General features: G+C 44.2%; 1 protein-coding gene across 2 annotated transcripts; it reads right to left on the bottom strand.

Moving 5' to 3' along the window:
- Window positions 1-8780: 8780 nt before the first annotated feature.
- On the bottom strand, window positions 8781-16187 carry LOC309601907 (signal peptidase complex catalytic subunit SEC11C). 2 transcript variants are annotated; one of them, XM_082335169.1, is made up of 6 exons: window positions 15563-15592; window positions 14477-14586; window positions 13430-13579; window positions 11125-11244; window positions 9797-9854; window positions 8781-9363 (listed from the first exon to the last, which is right to left on the bottom strand). In XM_082335169.1, exons 2-6 carry the CDS (start codon window positions 14557-14559, stop codon window positions 9310-9312), a joined length of 465 nt encoding a protein of 154 aa, XP_082191295.1. In that variant the 5' UTR covers window positions 14560-14586; window positions 15563-15592; the 3' UTR covers window positions 8781-9309. The 2 variants fall into 2 exon arrangements, with proteins under 2 accessions (XP_082191295.1, XP_082191294.1); XM_082335168.1 differs by lacking the exon at window positions 15563-15592 and adding an exon at window positions 15982-16187 and having other exon boundaries at window positions 8784-9363.
- Window positions 16188-21164: the final 4977 nt, after the last annotated feature.

The raw sequence follows: 21164 nt of genomic DNA, 5'->3' as shown, positions 1-21164 counted from the left end.
CATACTTTGCATGGGTGTCCTGATTCATGCGTATACACAACTGACACCCACAATAATGGACCTGAAATACTGAGCCCTCAGCAGGCTCCCCGACATGTCTGTAGGGAGTGTTAGAGGCAGGCAGCAACCAAAGCAGCCGAGGCTGCACGACTTGTGCTTTCCCCAAAATGTATTGCATTATTTGTAATACGTGCCGGACACATCACAAACTCTGCTTCACTTATCTGCGAGATATAGCTGAGGCTTTCTTCTGCCTGGTGAAACGCTTGCGTGGCTTTTGGGACCAAAATGCCTATCATCAGGACATTCTTAGGACCTTCCTCATCCTCTGTCAGAATGACTGGCCATCGGTTTTGCAACCAAAATTCGTCAGAGCCCAGGGGGTTGGGGGAAACTGGTCCACTCTTCCACATCCCGCAGTGGCAGAGCATGTGTGCAGTTGGCTGAAGAAAAAGTGATGCTGGAGTGGTTGTACCTGAACCGTGACGGAGAGCTTTGGGGTCGGCAGGCACGGAGTGCGCCCACGGCAGGGAGAGGCAGGGACGTTGGCCCGCACTGGGACCAGGATGCCGCCCCGGTTGCCATTAGTTATCACGGGCTCTGCTGGCTGCCGCTCGCGGGAGGGAGGGCAACTGTGGAGGGAGGGCAACGGCATGGTGCTGAGCACTGTCAGCTGTGGGGCTGAGGTGAGGATGCCTTAATCGCAGTGCTGTATGTGCTTGAGCAATGCTGCGTGCTCATGCCCTTGCGAGAATTAGGCAGATACATTAATTAAATGAACTAACTGAATCTCTTCATTAAATACTCCTGGTGCTTGACATCACCCCTGTGCCCCTTCAGGCCCTTAATGGCGTTTGTTGAGTAGGAGAAAATGTATAATTTCCTTTTTTAATGGACAGTACATCTGCACTCCTCAGCCTGTGGTGAGCGTGATAGGACCAGGTCTCTGCCTGCAGCTTCCCCAGTGAAACCCCCGGGGCCATCCGGCACCATCCCAGACCCAACTGCCTGCCCACCGGCGTCCTCTGCTTGCTGCAGCCAATGGCTCTTGGGAGCAGGTTGAGCTGTGAAGGAAGAAGCTGCTCCTTGACATATTTATTATTCCATGAGCACTGGGAACTGTAGGCCTCGATGACTTTTCATAGGCAGGATTATCACCTGGACTCCATGGCTCATGTCCCCTCCAACTCCAGGGATTTACTTGGTCCGGGCTGGCAGTTGCTCTTTTTGTCGTGTGCCTTTCCCTGCTAGCACCTTTGGACTAATGGGGCATGAATTAATGCACTAGGTTCCCTGGTGTGTCTTTTGTGGGGTCACGGCTAGAACGGGGCTGCAAACAGTTCAGCAAAGGGAAACCTGACTGGAAAAAGAACTTGGCACTGAAGCAGAATAACCCGATCCCTAATAAATGAAACCAAACCATCTATTTACAAATAAGCCAAACCACTGCAAAGATGCTGAAATATTCCAATATGTAAGTGTAGAAAGTGGCAAGAGCAGCAAATTTGACACGGTGGTGGCTGAGAGCCCCACCGACATAGCAGTGAGAGCGCAGGTAAAACAGCAGCTGCAACAAACCTCCAGCCGGAACAGCGCAGAGACACACACCACCGGCAACCCCCCATTAAGGGGTTTTAAATGCTATTACCACAATAACACTCTTTAATTTGCTTCCTTTACATTTTAGACAACTATGATTGTTCTATCAGCAAGGCAGATTTTACAGAAATAAAAAGGGATAAAAGAAAAATGGTGTGCCTTTCATCATTTTCTTTGTAGTGATCCTGACGTTAGAGACAGCTATAATATATGTACAGAACAAACAATGGTTTAAGCATATCACCAATGTAATAACAGGGCACAATCACTAAGGAATACTTTGTAAATGTTGAAGATGCTGAATTGACTAATCTCCAGCACTTCAGACCTGTAGTCAGGGCAGGCATTCTGCAAATAACCTGAAAATTGGCTCTCTGCAGTAACAGTTCCCTGAAGAACTGAAGACATTTTTCAGAAAAGACCTCCACAACTTTACAGAGGCTGAAGAATATGAAATAATAAACATTTATTTAATAAGGCGCAGTTTAAGATATTTGATACTGTTTGTGCTGCACTTTAGGAAGTCCTAGACCTACACAGTTGGAGCTTAACCAAAGCAATTGCTTATTGCCCATTTAGTGTATGCCAGTGTGCTGCATTAGCCATCGCATTTTTTTGGTTTTGCGATTTTTGTGGTGGAGGGGTTCAATATTTTGAGAATTCAAAGGGGAAGCATTTATGTTTCTGAATTTTCGGGAACTGTTGCTGGCCAGACAGCGGCAGTCCCAGCTGAGCCTTCCCGGAGAGGACAAAATGCTTCAAGTGACACTGCTGTGCTCGTGGTCCCGGGGAGCACAGAGCGATGGGGATGCGAACAGCAGGCACAGAGCTTGTGCCCTGCTGCAGGCACCTCAGAGCAGGGAGAGGTCGGCTTCATAGAGCCACAGACTCACAGAATGGTTTGGGTTGGAAGGCACCTTCAAAGGTCATCTGGTCCAGCCCCCTGCCATGGGCAGGGACATCTTTCACTAGGTCAGGTTGCTCAAAGCCCCATCCAGCCTGGCCTTGAACACTTCCAGGGATGGGGCATCCACAGCTTCTCTGGGCAACCTGTGCCAGTGGCTCACCACCCTCATCGTAAAACATTTCTTCCTTATGTCCAATCTAAACCTGCCCTCTTTCGGTTTTAAACTGTTGTCCCTTGTCCTGCCACTACAGAGCCTGGTAAAAAGTCTCTCTCCATCTTTCTTATAAGCCCCTTTATATATTGAGAGGCTGCAAGGAGGTCTCCCTGGAGCTGTCTCTTCTTCAGGCTGAACAACCCCAACTCTCAGCCTTTCTCCATAGAAGGGGCGTTCCAGCTCTCAGATGATTTTTGTGGCCCTCCTCTGGACCCACTCCAACAGGTCCATGTCTTTCTTGCACTGAGGACCCCATATCTGGACGCAGTGCTCCAGGCAGGGTCTCACCAGCACGGAGCAGAGCAGGAGAATCACCTGCCTGGACCTGCTGGCCACACTGCCGGTGACGCAGCCCGGGACACGGTTGGCTTTCTGGGCTGCAAGTGCACATTGCCAGCTCATGCCTGTATCTTCAGTGCCCCGGTGCACGGAGCACGCCTTGGGCTCACCCGGCCCATCAGACAACATGCCCCAGGCTTGGGCTGGGGTGTGAACTCCTGCAGGCTTCCAGGAAGGTTGGAGGAGGGTTGACACTTAACAATGTGCGATACTTACACTTTCTCCCTTTCTTTTCCCTCAATTTTGAGCGCTCATTGGTAGTGGGGTCTGGCAGGCTTCTGTGGGAGTGCAGTGTGGCAGGGGCTGCTCCTCACCCGGCGTGGGAGGATCGCCCACAGCCCCTCCAGGTCTGGCGGCTGCAGCTCCTTCTGCCGGGACCGCTCCTGCTGCCACCCTGCCAGGAGCCCGCTGCGAAGGGCAGCCGGGGCTGCCTGTCCTCAGAGACACAGTGTCTGGGTCTTGGCCCGCGCCCAGCACCATTCTGCAGCTCCAGAGCCTGTAGAAATGCGGTGTCGACTGGGGCAGGTGGCTGGAGCAGCCCCTCTGCCGGGCACCGCTTCAGGTGACTCATCTGCCCGTTTGTTAGTTTGCAACTAAGTCTATGGAAAATGAGCACCGAGGAAATTTAAAACTACAAGTTTTGTCTCCTAAATGTCAACTTTCTTCCACATACAGCTGCTGATGCTGGATTTATAAACACCATATGTGTTGGAAAAAATAGAGCGAGGAACCGATGTGACACAAGTCCAGATAGTGAACAGATAAACAGCGGGACAAGTGCAGGTGACAGAAAGGCCAGGCATCAGCAAACCGTAAGGCTATCAGGTGGCCCCCGACTCCTGTCACAAGAAGCGAGGCAGGTGGCAGAAGGGTCACCGTCCCCTGGCAGCGGGGAGAGGCTGTGGCCAGCCCCGAGCTGCGCCCCCTGCGCCAGCACCCCGCTCCCTGATGCCCAGGCCTTCTTGCAGTCCGATTTTTCACACATACCTTTCCGTTTACTTCTAGCGAACGTGGTCACCAGCACTAGAAACTGATGCCCTAATGTGATTGCGAAAGAAACAAAGCTTTGTGCACAGCTGCTTTATTTGTAAAATTCAAATCCAGACAGAGGTTCATATTTCAAATAGCTTCAAAATTCAGGCGGTGGTCATGTCCACGTCGGATTTCCATATACCTACATATAGATACAGACTATATATAGCATATGTATATATAGTTTCTGCTGATAGCGTATTCACACACAAATGATAGAGAAACAGAGTTGGTTCTAGATACAAAAGCATAAATGATGACAGAAGAGATGGAATATACTTATTTAAGCCAAGCTGTGTAGCAGAGAAACATATTGAATTTTTGTCATGTGGGTGGATTATGTTTTGTTTGCTTTTGGCCCCTAAGATGTTCAAAGAAACTCTGATAAAATCCATGCATGCAGAGGAAAATGTCCTTTTCATCACTGTTGCTTACTATCTTGATTAAACATAGGGAGAAATTACTTGCTAACAAAGCTTAAACTGGAGTCATCTCCCCAGTTACTCCATGTACTCATTTTATCTCTACCAGCGTAGGCAGCAGTTCAACCTGAGTGTCTGGCAGCCAGGACTCGGACGCCTCCAGCGCTGCCCTGCCAGGAGGGCTGCGAGGAGCAGGCAGGCACCCAGCAAGCGGTGCTGGGGCTGCCCCCCACGCCCCCAGCCTTGTGACCCCAACGTCAAACACCAAAGTACTGAGAAGAGAGAAGCAGAGGAGACCGAGCAAAGCCAACCTCCTGCTCAGCCCGCTCCCGTGAGCACGACAGCGCTCATGGCCGCGGGGCCCAGGCCCTGCCCTCACCCGGAGGGTCTGCGCTGGTGCCCAGCCCTCGCTCCCGGCCCCAGCCCGGGGGTCCCCGCAACGCCCGCCGCCCGCTCCCGCACATGCTGCGGCCTGCGTGGCCCGGGGTGCACGGGGGCAGTTTTTAGCTGAGCTGTGAAAAGGCAGCTAACCGGAAAGAAAAACCAGCCAGCTTCAATCAACGTCTGAGCTTCTCCTACTCCCGACTGCTCAGTTAGAAACTTACTGCCTGTGCCTGTAGCATCCTAACCCCCCCCCCCCCCAAAAAAAAAAAATCATCCAGAGGCTTTGCTAGGATGGAGGCATTTGCTTTAAAATGCTCTTTTCTCCAGTGACACAATGCACAGTATTTCACACCAACAGCCAAGCTAGCCGTTCTTCCCAGGGACTATTGATGTCTGAGCAGCATGTGAGCTGAGGCGAACCAGTTACCACCACTTCAAGGATCAGTGGAGCACTCTGCCTCCAGTTAGTAAGTCGGTAGCTCTGCCAGTTATATCCTTGATCTGTCCTGACTTCAAAGGGAAGCTGCAGCCTAGCAGAGCAGGCAATTGAAGAAAGAAGTTTTATTTGTGAAAAGGGAAAGCACCTCAATGCATCAAATATGTAGGATCTTAACCCACTTCTTTTTATTAGTCAGCCCCATCTATAACCTGCCAAAACATGCACAAGTACAGCTTGTCCCTTACCTCTGAAAACTGTGTGTAAAATTCTGCTTGAAGCACAAGGAGCAGCAATATACATAAATTTAATTTGGGGCTGGCTTGTGCCCTTGCTGCAAATTATTTTAGAGGTGATAAAGAGATGAATGAGATAGAATAGCATAACTGGAACGGATCTACAAGGATCATCTAATCCAACTGTCTGAGCACTTCAGGGCCGTCCAAAAGTTAAAGCATGCTATAAAAGGCATTGCCCAAATGCCTCCTAAACCCCGACAGCCATGGGGCATCGACCACCTCTCTAGGAAGCCTCTTCCAGGGTCTGACCACCCTCTCAGTAAAGAAGTGCTTCATGTCCAGTCTGAACCTCCCCTGGTGCAGCTTTGAGCCGTTCCCAGGCATCCCGTCCCTGGATCCCAGGGAGAAGAGCTCAGCACCTCCCTCTCCACATCCCCTCCTCAGGAAGCTGCAGAGAGCCATGAGGTCGCCCCTCAGGCTCCTCTTCTCCAAGAGAGACAAGCCCAGGGTCCCCAGCTGCTCCCCAGAGGACATGCCTTCCAGCCCTGTCACCAGCTTTGTTGCCCTCCTCTGGAGGCATTCGAGTACCTTCACATCCTTCTTAAATTTTAAACACAAAGTTACATGTTATAGTTGGGAAAATCTAACAGCTCACTGTTCCCAGAGTCTAAAGCCATTCCTCCTCCTTTGCCGCTGTCACGCTCTTGTTCTTTTTCCCCCCTGCTCTACTCACAAACCCGGCAGAGAACAACTAACTTCTTCCTGGGTTCACAAGTTGCATTGGCTGCAGTGAACATGAGAGCTTATGCAAAAAGAGATACGTGACCACGCTGTCTGCAGCAGGAGGATCATCTGATCTCAGCCATCGGAGCTGATTACATTCAGCTGCGACACGCAAAGTCACCTTCACACTTGTTCTCAGCAAGACTAGCAGGAAAAGCTGGTAACATTCAGGTACACAATATATCAAACAGCAAACTGCCTTCTCTCCGCTGCAAACACTAATAATACTTAGCAGACGTTAAATCATTCAAGCATCGTGCAGTGCAGTTTACTCACAGCAGAAAGAAAACATTCTCCTGATACGCATGTCACCATCAAAGCTCATTTATCATTGCTTATCAGCCTAAGAACTAAAAGATTCTGTACCGTTATCCAGCAGAAGGAAAGGGTTTATACCAGAAATTTAGATTCTGGACAAAACTTTTCGCACTCCTTCCCTCCCTGACTTCTACTCTAAGGAAATTAATAAGCAGCACTAACTAGATCATCAGAAATGGTTGTATCAAAGCAGCTCACACAATTATGGGAACGAAAGCCCAGAAGAGAATCAAGAGCAACCCAATCCAGTTGGTTGCGAGTGATCTGTAAGCATTCACAGGCAGCCCGCCGAACAGGCCTGAACAACAGAGCCGCCAGGTAGCAAACTAATGTATTTCTTCTTTTCTAAAAGGTAAGCTTGCTAGTGATCAACTGAAATACTATGAGGATTTTTTTAGAAACAATGATGAGATTTCTAAATCGGGGGTGGGGTGGTGTCTTTTATCCTACATAAGAATAGCTGTACCATGTTTTAGTGTTTTTGCCATGTTTTTAGCCCATTTTAGTGTTCAACCACCTGCACAGTAACATTTTCTTTTTAATGTTCAGATGGACTAGTCTCTTGCCTTGTCACCAGACACCACCGAGAAGAGTCTAGCTCCATCTTCTTTATACCCTTCCCATGCAGGCAGGAACTCTTCATATTTATGTAAGATTTATCACTACGGCATCTGGTCCTACTAGCTGAAAAAAAAGCTATTGCTTATCACAAAAGAGAAAGCAGATTACCTATATGGTTGAACAAGTAATTGTAGGTGGCTGACCAACGTTGCTTTGGTGGATGCAATCAGCAGATCTCAAGGCACCCAGCTAAAACCAGGACGATAAACTGGGCCCACACTGTCATCCAGCATTGTACGGAAAGAGCAGATACGGCAATGCTGACAACCATATTTACTCCATTGCCGAGTCAATTCTGCAGGTTAAGATTTATCAACAAGCATTAAACCCCAGGATATCATACCAAAGAAATACAACCTTTTTTTCTGAGCATGAAGCCACATATTTAGATGTTATCTTTGTGCCATTTTACTAATCCATGTTTCCTCAACACAAGAATAAATTCCCATAATAATGTGTTGAATTTGTCATTTGGTTATGTCCAAAACCCCACTCTCAAAGTTAGAGCTGAGTGTGATTGCATTGGGGTAGGTGGATAGGAATAAATTCTGCTTTCAGCAATACTGGGGGCGGGAGGGGGAAGAAGAGTAATAAAAAAAAAAAGTCTTACTACACATATACTGTCTCCAAATATTATATTATTTTTTTCTTAACTGTGATGATACACTTCTGGGAAGACTGCATTAAGGATACCTAAATTATTCTGACATGCCATTTATTATACTCAATTTTATTTCTACACAATCTGACACAAAATAAGTCATGTTTATAATACAGTTTGTCATGAAAACTGCTTAGTAGGACACAAAAGATGTAATATTACTTGGAAAAATTCAGCAGTTTGCCTTTCAGCACTACCAGTTACAACAGAAGAGGTGCCATTATTGTATAATAGTATACTTTTGTAGAGGTAAGGGATTACAGAAGAAACAAAACTCCATAGGAAAAGCATCATGCTGTTCCTTATCAAAGCTACAAAAACAAAGCAAGTGAGGAAAACAAGTTCTGCTTTGTTGAAGGTACAACACTATCATCTGAAGCCAAGAAGAGAAAAATCCAGAATTTCAGATAAGACAGTTATCAGGTAAGTTTTAAAATGAAAAATCAATTTTATGTTTAACATTATTCAGGTATCCTATGATAGAAGAGAACAATACATTCTCAAAACTGGAATATGAGTTATGTCTTACCCTTATTGGTAATATTACTTAAGTACACTACTGTGCTATTCATTCAGTAATTTACAAGTGTTAATAAAGCCCCATAAAATCTTTTTGCTAGGTTTGTTTTATAGCTAGGAGCATAAAGGCAGAACGGTTAACAGCCTGAATTCTAGAAACATACACGGTCCCTACAAATCAGGCCTCTAAAAATGAGGCCATTAGCTTTTTTGTCCCTACACCACAAAGGAGTGAGTTTCAAATTCAGGGAAAAAGCTCCAAGTCTCCATTTCTCAGTTCTTGATCAGAATGAAAGACCCTTTCTTGTCTATTTTTGTCAGCCATATCTAGACAACTTTCTTTAGGCGTAAGTCTGACTAAACTCCTACAACTCACTACCTGTTCCAACACGTATGCTGTGTCCTTACAAGTACTGACAAAACCAATTTGTATCGTCTTGAAAAGAGAGGGCACCGACAGAGATTAAAAATAATCAAGCAAAAAAAAAAAGAACAAACAGGAGGGAGAAAGTGGGTTCAAATGCAGTACCACTTCAGAAAAACAACACAGCATGTCGAGGAGTGCCATAAGCTGCTTTAGAACATGACAGTCAGCATCTTCCAAACAAGCAAAAAGGCTAACTGAAAGCAGCATCTATTTAAGATAGTAAATATGCCATTACACAATTAACCAACAGCCAACAGCTTTACTCATTAGTTGTACAGTTTATTTCGACAAGACAAAAGCTTACACAGTTTTGTAACCATATACAGAAATGAAAACATCTGAAATATATTAGGTTTTTTCCCCTGTATATTTAAACTTTGTTCTTGGAAAAGTGACCTTTTTTTTTTTTTAGGATTCACGTTTCAGCAGTACATATGCTCCCATTACTGCCAGAAGAGCATACTGCAAAAGAAAACAGAGAATAAAGACTGATTATAACTTCTCTTCACAGAAGGTCTGAAATTACAAATTGTTCAAAGTGTGCCCTCTCCAACATTACACCTTCTAGATGAGTACACAATTATAGAGCTGTGTTCCTACAGAATTACAGGAATATTTTAATGTGATCATATTCATTAGAAACAGGCATCACAACCGTATACACTTAACTTCTGACATTCCTATATATTAAATGTTTTCAAATGATTACAAATACTAAGTTCTACTGGATAACAGACAAGCTAAAATAAGCAAGAAAACGCAGCTCATTTTACATCAGGTACCAAGCCACAGAAACAAATTTATTAACATGTATTCTTACATGCAAGATTCTTACTACCTTTACTCGCTATTTTATAGTTTTAAATTAAAGTATGCAAAACGTCTGTATACATACCTTAAATTTTGGATAGTCATTCATTATTATAGTTACCATACCAACATAAGGCAAAAATCTGTAATTGACAAAACAAACGAATGTCAAATTAACCCTCAAATATTACATGGAAATGTTTCAATGTTACTCAGTCTTGACTATTTAGATAATGGATTTCAGAGAAAAAAAAAATCTGATAGACAGCGAGAGCTTTAAAGATAGTATGTACTTCATGAAAATTTGGGAGCAAGATCTCTCAGATTTCCCTCTCCTCCCATGCCTCATCTTGCTGCACATTATTCATAGCATTAAAAATACACATGGATCCCAGAAAAGGCAAGTAAATATCACCATAATGAGGGGTACCGACAAAAGCCTATCATCCCGCAGCACAGGGGAATCAGCTTTTCAGGGTCTCGTGTTGTTCTGCAGCTATAAAAGCCAGATAATCTAACACAGAAAGGGTTTCAAACTAATACAGAAAGTATTTAAAATTAGCATTTAACCTAGTCTACCGGCATTAAAGGTTTAGAGGGGCACTCGTTCTGTTTCTTCTTATTTAACTTGAAGGCAGGGACAGAATCTAAAAAAATCAAGCAAATAAATATTCTTGCCGAAGAGTACTTCGTACTATTATGCAAGTTAACCCTATATCTATGACAACTTACGGAACTCTTAAATTAGGCAAGAAAATACACAAGTATACACTGTGATGCAAGAAGTCCTGCTTTCCACTGGGTTTGGCCTACGACATTAATCTTAGCCTGCTGGACACAGCAGAACTCACATCAAGCTCCTCATGGCATCACTAAGACTCTCAGAGCCCGAACAATACTTTGCCACAGGCTCTAAGCAAAAGCGTTCCAAGTAAGAACAGTGCAAAACAATCATTTACGCTTGTCACTAAGGCATATATGAATGCAAAATATTTTTTTTTCCCCCTTAGATAAAAATTTAGTCAAGTTATTTGAGAAAAATATTAAAAGATTTCATCTCAACTGGGGAAGGGAACAAAGTCAAAAGCTCAAACCTTGCATAAAATTCCTGGGGAACGTAGAAATAATTTCCTAGTAATTTCTAGCAATTACAAGGATAAGTTGGTTAATTTTGTATTTACTGGCAAATTATTTGTTAAATGTGCCATTTTTAAAAAAAATTGATTGCCACCCTTCACATCAGTGAGAGGACTACAGAAAGCAACTCTTCCAGGCAAAGTAGTTTTTTAAATTACTATTTAAGAAATTAAAAAAATACCATACCAGATCTAGTCTGTACCAACAGCAGTACTGATTTAAATCCTAAATTTTCTATTTTAGTTACAAAGAACATAGACATTTTGCATTACTTACCCTCTTGCTCTTCCAACAACATCTTTCTTCTCTAACCAGTTCTGACCTTCTTTGTACAAGCCTCTGTCATCAACTTCATTATTATCACCTTTAGTCAGAAATTTGATGTTCCCATTTTCTCTAGAAGGTAACGAGGTGATAAACTAAACACCACTTAATTTAAAAACCTCAATTAACATCTACAAAGCACAATGAAGATGAAAAGTGCTACAAGATTAGATAGCAATGTTTACTTCCAGTCCTGCTTGTCCTGCTTATTTAACAAACACCATTATATCATTAATATTACAGACTTTACTGACAGAGTCAATAGATTTGAACAAGAAATGTTTTTTAGAACACTCCTAGATTGTCATCTGATGTAAGCAATTACACAATGAACTGAAAGGGATATTGTACATCCAGAGCAGGCAGTAAACTTCCTCAACAAAAGCAGTATGTGCCCATACGGGAAAAAAACCAAACCAACCCTCTGCATTTTCAACTGAACAGAAATTTAACTCTGAAATACTGAATAACACCCTACTAAGAAGTTTCTTTGGTAGCATTTTTTTTTTAACAAATTGTGGAATAAGATCCTGTGAAGTCATCACACATTAGAGACTGAATTTAATTGAATTTGAATGACAAATTTCAGATGAGGTAGATCCTAAAAATCTGCCCTTAGGAAAGAAAGTGATATAATAATACAATGCTTTAGGCAATTTTCTTCTAAGTTCTATATACTTGTTTAACACTTAGTAATCATATTTATGTCAAAATAAAGCTTTGTCCTGCTTTTGATGGAAATAAATACCGAAGAGCCTCTAAAGTTGCTGCAAATCTGCATCAAGTTCAGTATTTTGTCACTAACACTGCAATACACTTTTAGGTCACTCATTAATTGTTAAACTGAATTATTAAATTGAATAGTGAGTTCCAGGCAAAACCTCACTTATGTTTGATATTTATTAATGTGGCAAATAATAATAAAAAAAATACATGTAACCAGTCTTTAAATAACATAATGCAAACAAAACATTACGTGGACTTTTTAGGGGAGTGTATGGAGAAATCCACGCAACAGTAACGCTTCAGCAGGTGGCACGCTTCCCCCCGCAGAGGAATGCCTGCAGAGCCTGGAGAGCCAGGCTGCTCCCTCGGAGCTGGAGCTGATGTCCTGACCTCTCCTGGCCACTGAGGAGGCTCAGTCCTTTCTGTAGGAATAGTCCTTTTAAAACCCCAAACACACCTAAATCATAACCTTTCCCTTTCAAATGATCAAAGTATCTTACACTATGTTTTGAACATGATATAATTTAACCCCCTGCTGTTAGAGAACCTGCCATGTTTCGCTCCCTTTCAAGCATTAGGCATACGTGCAGACAATGCATGCAAGACTTGGGTTCAACACTCCCATTTAAATAAAGTTAAGTTTACAGTCTTCAAATTAATTTTGCTCAAGGAGCTGCTAATTGCAAGTAACGATATCAAGAAACAAGGAGTTTTTACAAAGACAAATTAGGTATTAAAAAAAAGAGGTAATTTTTGGATATCCATATTTGTTTCAAAAACGCACTGAAGAACAGATATTACTCAAAAGATAAACACCTTCAGTTCATGGCCAGGACCTCCTGAGGAGCAAATAAGTCAATGCCTGCCACCTCCAGGTTAGCTTTTCACTGTGCAGAATTAGAAACAGATCTGCCTCTCTTTGAGAAGGAACTGTTCATCCTACCAGGGATATGCAATAAAGGCAAAAACAAGTAATCTACCTGTTGCTTTTCAGCATGAATTGTTGTTGGCATTGTGACTAACAGACACAAAAAGAGTAACTCTCTTCTTTCATTCTGAGGCAAATCTCTTTTTTGGAAAACTTCAGTTAGCAAAGATCACATACTTGTCAGACTTCATCTATAGTTCTGATTCTGAATCTTCACCTTCTTTCAGAGATTTGCTTTTAGAAGTAGCTATTTCTCATAACCAAAATCCCAATTCTACAACAGTCAGTACAGAAGCGGACTCTGCTCCAATACATATTGCTACTGCTGGCAAAAGTAACGTGTATAGCTTGTGTTACTGGTGTCTTCTTTGGCACAGGTTTACCTACTTCAAACCTGAGCAACTTCGCTGAGGGACAGGAGTCAGGGTCTCAAGTGTGCCACAGAACTGGGGACAAAAGCCGATCACATCCTAGACATGAGTTTTATCTTACAGCATATCCTCACTTGCCTTTTTCATAAAATACTATCAAATTAAAACGTAAGTGAAAGTCACAGTGAAGGAAACTATATTTAGAAACAAGGAAAATGCCAAGTTGCATTACTTTTCATGTATTTTGATTACTCTGTGAACTATTGGAATGTCTCTGCCTTCAACTTTAAAAACAACTATTTCACCAGCTCTGATTGGGTCATCATGGAAATTCGTTAAGAACAACAGGTCTCCCCTGTGAAAAGCTGGTTCCATGCTGCCACTGCAAAAAAAAAAAAAGAGAGAGAGTTTATTAGCATTATGGTAAATGAAGGAAGAACCATGAAAACAAAGAGTATTTAATTCTCACAGACAAACTCACGATTTTAACTGAAATCTGTAGCTTCACCCATTTGGTAACACTACACAAGACGTTTAACACAACCCAAACCTCAGCATGTCCCAAGCTGAGCCAGGCTATAGAAGACTTTCTTACTGCCTCAATGAAAGAGAGAAAGAAGCTGTATAGACAAGTAACAGTATTGTAGCTATCAGGAAGGAACAAACCGAGCCACTCCAGTTAAGAAAATCAATCCATCAGTGAAAAGCCAAAAAATGTTTCACCGTACAACAAGAAGTACTTTTATACATAGAAAGAGTTTAATTAACATGAGCAAGAGTTATGCTTACATCAGTGATTACTATTAATGATCAGAAAACGCACGCCTTTTTTCAAAGCCAGCGATAGTGTCTTTTGGTAACAACCTTTAAGGTAGGATTCCAGATCCCACAACTAATAACATGAACAGACAATTCCCATTAAAATACTGTTATTTACTGCATACATTCCTCGCTGACACACATTCCATTTCCGTAAGGCTGAATTTTCCATGAACATGTGCTTAACTTCATGTATTTGGTCAGCACTCAGGGGCCTGCAGGACTGGCTCTTTATATACCACATACCTACTGCTTCTACGGACTTCAATGAAAACTAGACTGCAATTATGAAAGCAGCCTTTGCGAAGTGTCCAAGAACAGAGTTAGAAGAAAGTAAGTGTTTGAGTACTTCTTAAGTAGGTGAGATCTCAAACTCCAAATCTATCCAAGGTGGAAGGGGAGGAGACAAAGGACAAAACAATATTTGGACTTCAACAAAAAAGCCTTTACATTGACTCACCTGAGCACCACGACAATAGGGCTTTCACTTCCAGTAACGACGATCAGCCCTTTCCATATCATAAGAGCAGAAGACACTATCATAGCAAAATTTAAGACTTGGTAATACAGCTATATGAAACAAGAAAATGGTTTTTAAAAGTTACTGTGTTGTATTTAGAAGCACAACATAGAATTTCAACCCATACGCAGCAATGAATCACAATCCAGGCACGTGGACTTCTATGCTAAAACCGTGTTCCACCAGAAGCCTCACAGAGCAGATTGCTGTATTGGCAACCCAACCATAGAAACCATCCTGCAGCGTGAAGTTTTAATGCATTGTGTGCCTCAGTCTTGGTTTATTACGCCTGTGCAATACTCCCATTTGTTAGTACTAGAAGCTAGTGAACTCACTAGCAAATACTTCTAAAATATAGGAAGCTATACAGCAAATGATCAAAGCAATTTTGACAACACGTCCCTGACTCCTACCTGAGCTCATAAGAAATATTGTAAGATCAGTAATAGCAGATATTGTACTTTGAACACCTATTTTTGTTTAAAAAGAGGAGCTGTGGGAGCAGAAGAGAGATGACAAAGGATAATTTCCTACTATTGTCAGGCAGAAAAGATTTTCCACATAAGAAATTTATCAATTTGACTAACTTTCTTCCCCAAAATTCTACTGCTTCGCCAGCCATTACAGCAGCAGATATGTTTTCTTCACACTACCTCTTTTTTTTTTTTTTCTTGGCAACATACAAAGATACTCTGGTGGAAAATGACCCTGCCCATCTCCATTTGTCATGTAGCTCATTAACATAAAATATGGAACCAGAAATTTCCAGACCATCATCCCAGTTTGAAAATATATATGCTGGGATTTTCAGGTATATGCCGACTTAATTTAGCATTGGTCAAGCTTTAAAATCTGCTCTGAAGTTTGTTTGGTTTTTTTTTAATTATTGATAGATATTAAAAAAAAACCAACAACAATGGAACCTCCACAACTCGGAAACCAGAAGGTTTGTCACCAGTGTTATAGTCCCCCTTCCAACCAGTTATTCGCATAATCACATACTAAAGATAAAATAACGATACCTACTTTGAACCCAAGAGCTCAAAAATACCCCCTGGCTTCCACACGCTGCACCTCCAGAACGAAGCTGAGCACCGACAGGAACGTAAAAATACGGTTTCTCAGCTTTAAGCCCAAGACCTGAAGGCCCCCGCAGGCAGCCGCAGCCTCCCGCCCGCAGCGCGGCTGCCCCCGCCGCTGAGCGCCAAACCGGCGCCCCGGGCGCAGACCCCCTCACGGGCCACAGCGCGGCCGGCGGCGGGGCGGGCCTCCCACCCGCCGCCGGAGCGGAGCCCGGGCCGCCCCAGCGCACCGCACGGCTCCGGACCCCCGGCCCACCCCGAAGCCCCGGAACCTCCGAGCGGCCCCCGCATCCCGACCCAGCCCGCGGCCCGCACGCCCCGCGGCCTCCCGCCTGGCCGGCACCGGCAAGCCCCGGCCGCTACCTGCCGCTTGTTCATGCGCCGCAGGTCCCCGAAGAGATCCATGGCGGGGCCGCAGGGAAGGGCCGCACCCAGCCGGCGGCAGGAAGCTGCCGGCGCCCTCCCGGGGGGCTCCTCCGAAGGGAGCGCGGCGGAAGACGCCCGCAGCCCGGACCCCAGCGCTGGCCGCGACTACCGCGGGCCCTGGGGAAGGGTGGCGCGGGCGGCCCCTCTGCTCCCCGGGAGTTGTAGTCTCCCTCCGCCCTCCGCCCCGCTCGTACTCGGCGGGCCTGGCGGCCACCTGAACTACAATTCCCAGCATGCACCGCAGCAAAGGGCCCTGACGGCGAGGCCCCTCGCCTCCTGCCCCCTAGAGGTGCCCGACCCATTTGCTGTCCGAAGGGCCTCTCGGTGGGCGCTGAGACCCCACGGTACGGCGGAACGAGCCAGACTCGTCCGTGGAGCAACAAAGCGGCGGCACCGGCCTCCCGAGCCGCATCTTTCGGATCAGGCGGCCGCCGGCCAGCTCTCCCTGCGGCCGTCGCTGCGTGTGCGCAGCTCATTGGCGGGCCGAGACGGGGCGGGAGGGGGCAGAGCAGCCGGGCGGGGCGGGGCCGGGGGCGGGGCCGCGGGGCGGGGGGCGGGGCCGGCGGCGGGGCGGGTCCCCGGGCAGGGGGCGGGGTTTGGTGGGGGGCGATGCTGCGGGAGGCCGGGGCCGGGGCCTTCCCCATCGTTAGGCCGCTTGTCCCGGTGGCACTGCGCTGGCGTTGCTCTCAGAACTGTGGATTTTCAACTAATCCATGTAAAAATGCTTCCAGATAAAAAAGATGGGGATCGTGAAGAGGGGAGTATTTTTTAAACGGCATTTTCTCCCAAATTCAGTTCATTGCGTGGTTCCACAAACAGGCCGCCATCTGTTGGAAGTCAGCTCCCCACGCAGAAGGGCCGACCAGATGATCTCTGGGGCGCTTGCGTAAATGTGCAGCAGCAACCAGCTTGGTAGGTGAGGGCCATTGCCCCCGGCTTCTTGGGTTCCTGGGAATGAACTGAACCAAACTGAGGCTTTCACCAAGCTCAGGATTAGCTCCTGAGGACGGGGCATGGCAACAGGAGAACAAAGAACACGGGGAATACTACTGAGATAAAGGGAAGCAAATTGTTTGTCTGAGGGAGCATTGGAAAGGTATTTCCACAGTCTGCCAGAAGTTGCTCACAACTTTCTGTTGGCAAACGTTGGAAAAGAGTGACTAACCGTGGCAGAACCGGCATTAGGTCACCGAGGAACGTGTAATGGCATCGGGAATGGGCAGAAATGGCAAATGGACACCCGAAAGAAGCTCCGAGGACGCTAGCTAGGCATTATCTTGACGAGATCCTTGATCTTCTCACCTGATTATTCTTTCAGTGACACCAGTATTCCTTTACTTACCACACAAGAGTTCCTCTAAGTTTACATTATTTCAGGTTAGTTTTCTCTGATATCCTTTAAATACTCAGAAGAGAAAATCACATTGAAGTTGATTTTCTGTGTTAACCATATCCACAGGGTGCCCTTTAAGAACTGTGTGAGGAATTCTGACTGAAGAGGAGAGGCTGAGAGAGCTGAGGTTGTTCATCCTGGAGAAGAGAAGGCTCCAGAGGGATCTTACCGATGTATACAAATACCTGATGGGATGGAGTAAACAAAGAGCCAGACTCCTCTTGCTGGTACCCAGTGACAGGGCGGGAGGCGATGGGCACGAACTGAAGCACGGGAAATTCCATTTAAACATAAGACAAAACCTTTTTACTGTGAGGGTGGTCAAACACTGGAACAGGTTGCTCAGAGAGTTTGTGGGGTCACCTTGGAGATACTCAAAACCTGCCTGGACACAGCCCTGGTTGTGAGTCATGGGGACTACCATCTTGCCAGGAGCTCCCAGCAGCAGCTCTGGGAAGAGTGCCTCATGGCAGCTGCACCCTGCTCTCGTACGTCAAAAGACCCAGATGACCTTCGTCTGTCCAGGCTTTGGCCATATGCCGCAGCCAAAGCAGTCTTGTTTTGATGGTTCGGTAGGTAGCGTTACATCTGGCTGCCTTGTCTGCTCAGCCTGAGTCACACAGCTGTCCTTCAAAACTAGGAACTTCAGCATTACCACAGAACGGGGCTGATAAACGTCCCTGGAGCCACGACACAATACGTGATACAATTTGTCATTATCCCTCTTTGAGCAGATGTAATATTCAGAAGTAATTACTAAGACGGGCATGGAGAAGTAAAATACACAAGAGCAAACTCAAAGGTGGCTAGAAAATTTCTGAGTTTTCTTTGTGTAATTAAGATTTTAATTAAAAAGATGTGGAACAAAGGTATCTATTCTTTGAGTGGGATCTGCCCACTGAAATATTTGATAGATTTTGCCCAGCAAAAGGTTTTTTGCAATTCCCCTGGAATAGGTTTTTCATACCATGCTACTTAGATAGATTAAAAAAAAAAAAAAAAAAAAGAGGTTTTCTCCTTTGTGTACAAATCTGCTTCCCATTTAAAAAAAAAATGGCAAAGATTAAAAATGGTGACTGGGACAAAATGATCAGGAAGTAGAGTCAATGTAAGGGAGACTAACAAATCACAGTCTCTCGTGGGTGCCTGTTAGCCACAAAATCTGGAGCTGCATATTTTTCATGCTTCTTCTATGACATACTGAATCCTTTTGCAGCATTTACAGTGGTTTCCATATAAGACAGAGAGAAGCAATGATAAAGGTCATAGTTCTTATATGGAAACCACTGCTTTAGGAAGAGCCCAATTACCTGTTGGTACCTTCTGCCTGTGACACAAACGTGAGAGTTGTTACTGTAAGAGGGTAGTCATTCAGGTCTTTGATTTTTCGTTTGCTCCCCTAAGAGTAGCTAATTTATGATTCTCTTCAAAGAACTCAGTGTCTCACATGTTCTTCTGTTTCAAATGAGTCTCTTCATGATGAATAAACTGTCAATTGCTTCTGTATTGTTGTTAGATGCGTACTGTGATGATGATTTAGAACCCATGCCTATTTATGAGGCTGTGAACCTTTTCAGTGCTAGCTAAATCTCGCTTCTCAATGTCCGACTGCTCCCAACAATGTGTTTCCCAGGTCTGATATTTATACAACTGGGAAATGATGATCACAAAACTGCTAATTAATATATATAACACATAAGCTATCCATTGTCTAATTACATTTCTCTCCCAGAAAATTGTGCCTTTCAAGCAAAAAAAGGGCCAAATTCTCATTTACACCAGAAATAATTGTACCTGGAGTAAATCTAAAAACCTCACTGAATATACTACTAATTTACCCTAGGGTAGTAGACTGAGTTTAGACCAGTAACTCATAAGCAATTATAAACAAACTGACAATTAAATCTTTGTTAAATTTACTTTGTCATTGGAATGAAATCTCTATGTTATTTCTCGTGGTTATAGATGTACGTTTCACTTTAGCCGTTAAAATAATTCGTTATATTAATGCAGAGCACCATATTTGCCTTAATGTAAAAAAACCCACAACAAACCAGCCTTTGTTCCAAAAGACGGTGTACCACACCCAAATTCCAACTAAAGTAGAATATTTGCGTTTAATTATGTGTTTACATTTAACAGTAAATAGTTGACACTTTTCTATTATCCAGTTCTTCTAAGCAAGTTTATAACCTCGTTTGCAAGGTTATTTTATACGGGTTGTGATGTTCAAAGTAGTTCGGGTTGGTTAACGGTATCTCCTCCAATAAACTGTTTCAGACTGTTTTTCCTGGCTCAACAACTGACGGGTGCAGTACTGTGCTGCATGATTGTGACCGAGCTCTCCGACTGTAAACACGCTCTGCACCCTCCAACATCGCTACTACAGCACGAAAACTGGACAGGTACCAGAAGGCATGGCTGACAAGCCTTTGGGCCAGCTGATGCTGGTATGGCTGATAAGCCTTTGGGCCAGCTGATGCCTCGCTGTGCTCTCTTGTGCCTGCTGCAACCCGGAATAAATCACGAGACTTTCGAGGCTGTTGCAGGGTTTCATTGATGCAAAGGAGACAGGAAGACGTGGGATGCTATTGTGCTTCTACGTCACCCTGCAAACACAGCTCTGCACAGGCTCGCTGTAGTTAAGAAGTCACAAAATGAATGGCTGAAAATAAATGTATGAATTTGCATCCTAGACTAGAGTTGCGATGCTGCAATACACAGAATGAAGGCAAATGGCTGTGATAGGAGAATGATCTCTGGGTATTATCTGTAGGTAGTGCTTTAATTCTCAAAACAGGCAGAAAATTATTCTTGCCTATTGTGAACTAGGAACACATTAATTCTGGAGTTGAAAGGCGAGCCATTTAGCAGGGAAATGGCAGTATCTTAGAGAAAGTAAATGACAAAGACTGGTCAGTGTTAGAACAGTTTCTTGCAGGCGTTCCTGATGGAGAGAATTAAAAGTGGAAGTTCAGATGATAAAATCTAATTTTGTACCAAGTAGAGGGAGAAAGCAGAGCTAGTGTATGGAGAATTTAGAAAAGCAAGAAGGCAGCTTTGTGTTGAGACCCGGTAGGCTTGAAGCTGCTTATTTTTTTGTTCACAAAGGTGCTACATTCTTTAGTCCAAGGCACAAACACACACTTAATTCTGATACCATAGTATCTTTGCCTGTCAATTAGGTATTGATTAGAGTTCCAAAGCTCAGAAAACACTTTTACTCACCCATTGTTCACGGTGAGTCAAGGGAAACATATTAGGAATGTGCTTTTCTTCCTTTTCCACAGATGCTAGGAATCACCCACCCTTCTGTTGGTGGCTGTGTTATTTTACCATCTGGATGATTTAGATTATTAAAGGTTACATGTATTTTGAAATCTTCCCATACTCTGGATGTTTGCCTTCAATATTTGTACAGTAGATCTTTTGGAGCTCTGCAGCTAGAAAATTATGCTAATTTTTTAGTACACAGAAAAATGTAGCTCTTGACATTCTGGCTGATTTGCTAGACCTTAGCAAATATCCAGGCGTTAGTGCTACCTGTATATATAATATTTGAATTACAGCTCTTTGTTTTCAAAGAGATTGGCCACGGGCAAATAACTAGCACCTTGCACCTGAGCTGAAAAATGTAGGTTAACAGGCAAAGCCTAGACGTCCATTTGCCGCCACTCAGAGTAAAGCACAGAAGAAATGCAATAACTGACCTCCCCAGTGAGCACTG

This window comes from Platalea leucorodia (assembly GCF_965183815.1).
Source record: "Platalea leucorodia genome assembly, chromosome: W".
Lineage (NCBI taxonomy): Eukaryota > Metazoa > Chordata > Aves > Pelecaniformes > Threskiornithidae > Platalea > Platalea leucorodia.
This window is presented reverse-complemented; position numbering and strand designations above follow the sequence as displayed.

Coding starts and splice junctions, on each gene's coding strand:
- LOC309601907 (XM_082335168.1), bottom strand. CDS start 16,023: ATGGATCTCTTCGGGGACCTGCGGCGCATGAACAAGCGGCAG. Junction 9,855..11,124: donor GTTGTTGGAAGAGCAAGAGG/GTAAGTAATGCA, acceptor TGTCAATTACAG/ATTTTTGCCTTATGTTGGTA. Junction 9,364..9,796: donor ATGACTATCCAAAATTTAAG/GTATGTATACAG, acceptor TTTCTTTTGCAG/TATGCTCTTCTGGCAGTAAT.